This window comes from Carettochelys insculpta, chromosome 4, assembly GCF_033958435.1.
Source record: "Carettochelys insculpta isolate YL-2023 chromosome 4, ASM3395843v1, whole genome shotgun sequence".
Classification (NCBI taxonomy): Eukaryota; Metazoa; Chordata; order Testudines; family Carettochelyidae; genus Carettochelys; species Carettochelys insculpta.
Genome location: NC_134140.1, coordinates 124402000 through 124410130, shown reverse-complemented (window position 1 = coordinate 124410130; position 8131 = coordinate 124402000). Strand labels below are relative to the sequence as shown.

The 8131-nt window shown below is 40.4% G+C and overlaps 1 protein-coding gene across 8 annotated transcripts in view; it reads right to left on the bottom strand.

The window, feature by feature from the left end:
• Nucleotides 1-3512: 3512 nt before the first annotated feature.
• LIN54 (lin-54 DREAM MuvB core complex component) overlaps nucleotides 3513-8131 on the bottom strand; it is a 71275-nt gene continuing 66656 nt past the window's right edge. For 7 of the 8 annotated variants that reach the window (XM_074993700.1, XM_074993703.1, XM_074993699.1 and 4 more), the window contains one exon: nucleotides 3513-7032. In XM_074993700.1, the coding sequence (XP_074849801.1) occupies nucleotides 6831-7032 (202 nt within the window). In that variant the 3' untranslated portion in view covers nucleotides 3513-6830. The remainder of the gene's footprint in view (nucleotides 7033-8131) is intronic. The other variant, XM_074993704.1, reaches the window with a different exon arrangement.

Here is an 8131-nt window from a genome sequence, read left to right as displayed (position 1 = left end):
GACAGGACATGGAGTTAAAGGGACAATATCTGTTCTTGTGTTCTTACCAACTGATGTATGAATGATGAGAGTTGTAGCCTAAAAATCATTGTGTGTAAAACAGTTATATCTTAGAATAAAAAATACCCTGTGCCTTTTAAAAGCTAGGTTGAGGACAGTCTCCCTTATATAACCTGAACAGTAGTATGGAAATTTACAACCATTTACACTGCTCAGGAAACACAAATTTTGAGACTGAATTTTCATACCTTTTTGTGATGTGTTACTAGATGGCAGTGCTGTTGTACTTGAAATGATGCAGGTCCCTTGAATTACACATGGTGCTTCAAAGGGCCCTTTTGCTTTCTTTGCTGGAAGGGCATATAGTCCTTTATGCTGAGTCACATAGACAGAGCACCGTTGTGTTGAACTGCTTGTTGAACTTCGGTGGCTTACTAAATGCTCCAAGCAACAGGACACTCACCACAGGTATTGCATTGGACTGAGTTATTTAACGGTACAGTTCACAAAACAGCACATTTGTTCTACCATATTTTATCCAGATTGAAGACCACTGGCTCTAATGTCGTGCCTTCAAAATATTCTTGTTTGAAGATTTTTCATTGTCATGTAAGTTTCTATCACTTAGGCCTTTCTGGTGGCTGGGGTTCAGATGTTTCCGAGGTCTCTGCATTATGAAGTCTTAAGAAGCTTGTGCTGGTTCACAGTGCTCCCACCAGGCATTACCTTACAGTTCATCATTTGTGATCTATGGTTTCTTTTGATTAAATAGAAATCAATGTGGGATTTGTGTCCTCCACTGGCATTAGGTGGCCTTCCAGGCTCTCTTCTGAAAGCGTGTTTGTGGTCACCACAGTCAGTATCAGACAAGCTGGTTTCAATGTCATGTTCTCCAGGGATGATTTCCTCTCTAGTCTTTACACTTCTAGTGTGCATTTAGATATGCTGATTATTATTTCTTATGTTTTCATAAGCTACAAAGCTCCTCAAAAATCCTTTTATTTGCTGAGCTGCTCCTAAATGGTGCATACCCACTTACTGTATGGATAGTTTCCTCTTCTAAAACACAGGGACAGACAAGATAGGGCAGGAGGGTCAGATCCAGTCCACCAAGCCTTTTAATCCAGCCTCCAACCCAACCCTGCTCCCTCTAGCTACCTGTGCTGTGAGGAGGGAAAGGCTTTGCACCCTGCTTCCACTCCCGGACAAATCAGCTGGACATTGGCCTTTGGGAGCTGACATTTTGCTGGGGAGGGGGGGCAGGTAGTGCAGCAGACTCTCTCAGCTCCCATTGGCTGGTTTCCAGTCAGTCGGACATGAGAGGTATTGCCTTGGCAGTGGGTGAAGACTTCCCCTACAGTGCAGAGAGCCACATGGAACAGGCAGCTTCGAGCAGCCTGGGGCTGCTGCCACGCAGGGAAGCTTGCCTGAGAGTGCTGTTGGCTGGAAACAGCTTAGCTAAGTAAGTGCCTGCCTGCTGGAGCCTCTCTCTGGCATCCCATCCCCTCCGGCATCCCAACCCTCTCCCAGACACTACACCTCCTCTTACACCCTTCCACTACGTCAGAAGCCTCTCCTGCACTCAGACCCCCTTCCTGGACCCTGCACCCCAATACCCTACCTCAGGTCACAATCCCCTGCTTCACCCAAACTCCTTCTGACCCCACACCCTGTCCTACACCCACAGTACCATAACCCATATTCCCTCCTGCACTCAATCTCCATCACAAACCCTTGATCAGAAAGTGCAGCCCTTGACTACTTATCGCAATCTTGGAGTAGCCTTCACCCCCATCAAAAATTATTGTCCATCTCTGCGCTCTCGGATACCTCTGCATGGCTTCATCCGGAATAATTCCAATACCATTTCAGGAAGTCAAACTCCCTGAATGGCAGATTTTGTAAACTTCCATTTGCACCTTAGCTTTACAACCTTTCCAGTTAATTTTTTGCATATCTGCCAGTTACTTTTTTTGGTTGTTGCAACATTCCATTTTAGGTATCTCATCTTACTCCACTTAATCATGTCCTTTATTTTTAGCGACTCCTTCCCAATTACAACAGTCAAGCTGAGTGGTTGCATTGCTTGTGGGGAATGACTTATCCTTCTGAAGTACATCTGACATACATCAGGTTACACAAACACCTATCAGATGAGCTTTACGTGTTGGCTTTCTAAGCCTGACGGACTAGGTTTAGCACTGAGCCATTTTTGATTCTGTGGTTGTTCAGGATGTGATAAGTGGGATTATATGAAGGGAGCCACCTTGGAATATGCCGTTTGCATGATTTAATGCTGTATGCAGAAGACTGAGACTGTGAACCCACTTTGAACAGTGCAAGAGATTTGAGCTGGTGGGCCTTCAAGGATAAGACCAAGGCTATGACAACTAAGAGAGGCAGACCTTCTATCAAAGGCAAAATGTTTAGACATATGCAAGGATTTAAATACCTAGGATTAATGTCAGCTGACAATGGTGCCCACGAGTGATGCCCAGTATCATACCAAAGCTACTTAGCATAAAAGACATCAGCTGAGACCTGTTCTATGTAATAAAAAAATATCAATGGAGTTAAAAGTGTATTGGGAACTGGACCCATTCTACTTGGCAGAGCAGAGACTTGGCCAACCACGAGAAAAATTAAACAGGAGGCTTTCCACTCTGGAAATGAAGACGCTGAGATGGCCAAATGGATGGCCATGTTGTGACAGGAAATGAAAAGAGGTTGTGAGGGTCTTAATGCAAATTGCTACAACTGATGACAAGGTGAAGGCGGCTAGGTAAAGTGGCTACGAATGTCCAGTGGAGACCTGAGAGTTATATTGGTAGAACGGCCCTTGCAGTTTTTGTGGACAGCAAATGAACAAGTGGGAGGCCAAAGATTTGGTACATAGACCATACATTAGTAGACACTAGAGAAACCAGTTTGCATGACAGCCAGGAATATAACAACTTTTGAAAGAAGGCTATAAAATGCATTGAGTCCTAAATGGAAAGTGGCAAGAAAGAGTGAGCAGAAGCAGTTACATCAAGAAATAGTTTGAAAGGGTAATTTATTAATATGCTGTGCCCTTTCCTTGCCTTGTTCTACACTCTAATTTTTTGTTTGTAAAGCTTCTAGCACACCAGTCACTCCCAGAAACAGATACAACCACCATTGCACTTGAGTTGGCTCTAGATTTAGGTCCCAAATGTTTACCATGTCCATTCTAGTCCTGAGTGGTCAACTGTCCAGAAACTCTTCATAGCACAGTTCAGTATATCTGACTATGTGCTCAGGCCTGGATTGGGAGACATGTACTTCATACTCCTTATTATGGCCAGGAATGCAGTGTATCAGTAGGGCTGAATGGGGGAAGAAGCAGAGGCACCAGTTTTGGAGACCTGCACCTCATTGGCTCTAGCAGGAGTATTAATCTTTCACTTCCATGAACACTGATCACACAATAAATAAATAAAATAAAAGTAGCTCAAGAGGAAATAGCCAGGGGAACTTACAGAATCCAAAAATAGTTTTATTGTGTAGAAAATAGTCAATGCTTTGTCTCTAAAACTCCCCATTTTTATGCAGTAAAGTTCCCTTACAAGAGATATTTAGAAACATGTTCCTCAGTAATTTTAAAATTAAATCAGTAAAATGCGTAGGGCCCAATTTTCAAAAGCTGACCTTAAACACTTTACCCTTGCTCCTGCAATCAGACTTGTATGGAAAAACTCTTTTACTTGTATGGAATCCCACTAACTTCATGGGGATCCTGACTGGATCTGTGTATTGGATCAAGGACTATCTTTGTGCACTCCCCACAGGTTTAGAAACTGGATTTGCACATGCAGTGAGGTAACTAAATATGAAACTACCCCATTGAGTCCAATGACCTACCTGGCTGTGTGCATTTATATAATTTTTTTGGCCCCATTCCAAAGTACTTTAAGCACATATTTAAGTCTATCCCTATTCAGGAAAGCATATAAGCACATAGACGCTTGGAGAATGTGCTCTAATCCCATGAAGTCAATATGATTTTATCACATGCTTAATGACGAAAAAACTGTTCTGCTGATTTGAGGCTTTGGTGAATGCAACTTTGACGGTAACCTGGCCTCTAATTAATAAACGAGATACTTGAATATACTCGTTAATGTTCTTGCTTGCTCTAATGGAACAAAGTGCAAAAATCATGTTTACACAATAGTATAAATGTTTATTTTTCTTTGTGATTTAGCCCACTTTTTACAATATAGAAAAGTGTGTTTTTGAATAGGTCTAGTAAATATAAATTTAATCTTTCTACTTTCAGGTAAACAGAACTAGAAAATGAACCTCTGTCCCCACTCCAGATTTGTTTAAAATAATTAGATGAACTTGGCCATAAATCTCGTTTAGCATTTTGTTGCAAATGGCCAAGGAAGTACAAAAAGGATTTAGTACATACTACACGGGGGCAGGGGGAGGGAGAGGCAGAAAACAAGCTTGATATTTCAGAAAGCTTGTTTGAAACAAGTAGAACTAAGAGCATTTGATTGCACCTTCAAAATCTCCACAAGCAATGCCATCATACATAATCTACAACTGTAATGCAAAGTTTCACAAACATTTTCTCCACACTGCATATAAATACACATCACAAAAGGTGCAATTTAGAATAGGACACAGAATATATACAAAATTAACATGGATTTAGTTCTAGACTAAAGAAGGTATATTGCAATCTGTTTGAAAAATAACTTGATTAGGTATTACTTTATCCACTTACACAAATTTACATTTATACAAATCTTACTCAACATATTATATTGAGTCACTAAAGGTAAGATGAACTATCTACATTTAAAGTTATCACACTGACATTTTAGAAATCCAGATCCTAATTATTAAAAAAATACTTTTTAATGTGTAATAGATTCCCTTTACGCAGATGTGTATTTGCTACATATACACAAATATATGTTAAAGAATATATACACACAGTTACACATGGACAGAATATAAAATCCCTTTTGGAAAATAAATGTATCAATCTTGTATTGATAATTACAAAGAGGATTAAGATAACTATCTAAATGCTCGTGAATTTAAACATGGTTATTTCCTTTCAGAGCTAAAACAGTTTGTAAACGTGCTACATGTAATTTGTGACTGACTGGAGTACATACTAGAAAGATTTCCCATCCTCAAGTGTCTTCTGTGAACAACTTGACCTGATTCGATTTCTTCCCCATTCTACAACCAAAAAGGTCAGGTGTATCTGGTTTTGATGGTGACCTTGAATCCGTAAAAGTGTATTTGCAAGTCATGACTCAAACTGCAATCCTAAACACCACTTTTTAAAAAATAAACCAAATGAGTCACAAGGATTAGAAAAGTGCTATCAATTGTTTTGTCTACGCTAGACATAGCAGTCAATGGCTGATAACGCATTTTTAGCTATACCAATTACATAGCTACAATCAACTTATCAGCGGTCGACTGCTAGGGCTGTCCTCATGGGAGAAGGTTGATGGGAGCGTTTCTTCTGTTGACCTTCCTTAATCCTCACGCTCACAAGGAGTTCCGGGGTCAGCGTTGACTCCAGAAAGCACCGTTTTGCGCATGTGCAAAACAAAACCCCAGAAGATCAACCCTAAGCAGGTCAATTTTCCACATCAGTTTAGACATCGGCTACGTTCCACAGCTGTGCACGGAGTATGATCCTCACACATTTTCTGATTAACTTGGATGCAACTAGTCTGAAATCCATCCTACATTAGGAAAACACAAAGTTTGGTTCCTTCAAACTCGGTAATCTCAGTTTCTGTGTAAATGTACACAACAATTTTACTTTCTACCAGTTTAAGGGCTCCATCCCTCTGTCATGCAAAGGACTTCAAACTCTCCCTGGCTTCAGTGAGATACCTGGATGCTCAGGACCTTGCAAGGATTGAGCCCTAGATGTACAACATCATCTTTCCTGCTTGATGTTTATCTACTGATACACGCTGGATGGACAACTTGCTTTTAAAGCCTTGTTTTTAATTCTTTCAAATTGCATAGCCCAGCCACTATCCTTCAGCTTCCATCTTAGATGATTTACCAAGCCAGTACTGACATTTCTGTCACCATTTAAAGAAAAACTTAAACACTTTCCATTTTAAAAGTTATGCCCTGAAGCCCAGATTTATCAATGATTTTAAGAACATATGTAATGCTAAAAACATAAGCTGTCCCAAGACAACTGCCCACATGTTTAATGTTATTTGTGCCTAAGGACCTCGCTGAATTGGGTCTTTAACACTGATCCACTGTCTCCCACGCTTGTGAAGCTATGTTCTTTATTTCATTTGGTAAGTTGTCAATACTGTGAAGATGCTTATTTCTACAGATTTCCTTTCAATATTTATTCCTCCACAAATATACCATTTTCTTGGTGTACGGACAAAAACTTCTGCCCGTGTCTGTTTCTTCCATGTGAACAAAGTGATGCAACTCTCTATACACTGCAAATAATATATTATAATAATAATTTATAAAGGCTCTCTGAACAATCTTCTTAGAGAAAGGGGGAGGAAGAAAACATCTAAGTCTTACCAAACCCAAGAAAGTTAAAAAAGCTGTACAACAGGAAGAAAAATTCACCTTTAGGCATCGTCATTTGTAGAAGAGAATTTAGCTAAAATTTAAAAGAATCTATTCCTAATTATAAGAGATTTTCTTGTTTCAATATTATGCAAGTCAGGTTAAAACAAGCACCAAATTAACAATAAAATATTAAATCCTCTGCTGTGAACCAAAGTGTCCCTGTGCCTTAAGTGTCACGTTCAGTTCAATTTACCACGGCTCATGTGCAAGAGTCAGCAGTTCATAGCACAGGGCTCACTTTTGGACTTTCCTGCTGAATTAATGACTCTCATCAAACAATGTCCAAATTCCTCCAGGATCATGCGCTCTGCTGCTGCTTTTGACTTGCGCATCTTTTCAGCCTGCTCAGCCTGTGCAAGCAGGCAGTCACAAGTTGCATCAGTCACCTCCTTGGTTACAAAAGTAAATGGCAATCTGAAATGGAAATAAAAACATCAGCAAATTATACACCCTGTGCACTATATGCAAAACTCTCTCTGAAGTAAAGGTCAAAACATTAAGGAAGCCTTTTAGACAGTCCCTGTAACAACATCTATGTATACCTGGACATGTTGTCAAGTAAGAAAAATTTTGATTACCTCTCAGTTTTCCCAGTATTTATCAATTTATCAATTAAAATTAAGATTACTTCCTTTCAAACAGAAGTAGAGCACATTCAGAGTTTTCAGTCGGGCTGATGTGACCAGGATGAATCTGCTCCACAGTTTCTGGGGCATATCTGAGGTTGCCCCAAACCGAAAATACTGAACAAACCCTACAGATGAACAGGAAAGATCACTCTGTAGAGACAACACTGACAATTTTGTGTCTGCTTCCAACAGGGAGATTAAAATGGTTAGCCAGTTAAATGACAGCGCTTAAGCAGTCAGCAGTCTTAACCTAGGTCACACCATCCGTCAGGTTCCACCAGAGGCTAAGAGGTACTACCACCACGGTCAGGGATGCTCTGGCCTCATGTGACTGGCTGCTCTCACATTTAACTGGCAAGGGCCAGTTATCCCTGCTTTCTGCCTCTGTACATTTTGAGACAGTCTGCCGAATGCCATGATGTTAGAAAGAGAATGCTAATTTTCCACATCATTTTTTGCTGTAGGAAAATCATGTGAATCAACTGATTTAAGATTAGGATTTCACACCTGTTTTGAAACTGAAAACTGCACTAAGAGAATGTTACATTTACACAGTTAAACACGGAAGTGTGGCAAATTGAAGCTTACATGTGTAAATTTAACTCTCTCATTCTGTGTATACGTTTTGGTACAGGGTTTTTGGGTACAGGTTTTTCATTACTGTTTTTCAAATGATACTGTATACCACAAAACACTTTTTCCTATACCACAGATATGTGTATACAGCAGGGGTGGCTAACCCCTGGCTCTTCAATCAATGAAACACTGCTCCTGCTCAGAGCCGCATGCCTGGACTGTTTACTGATGCTCTGCACATGGGCCCCAACTCCTGGAGGGAGAAGTGTGTGGCTGCAGTGACGGCTCCAGTGAGTTCCAGAGGGGCT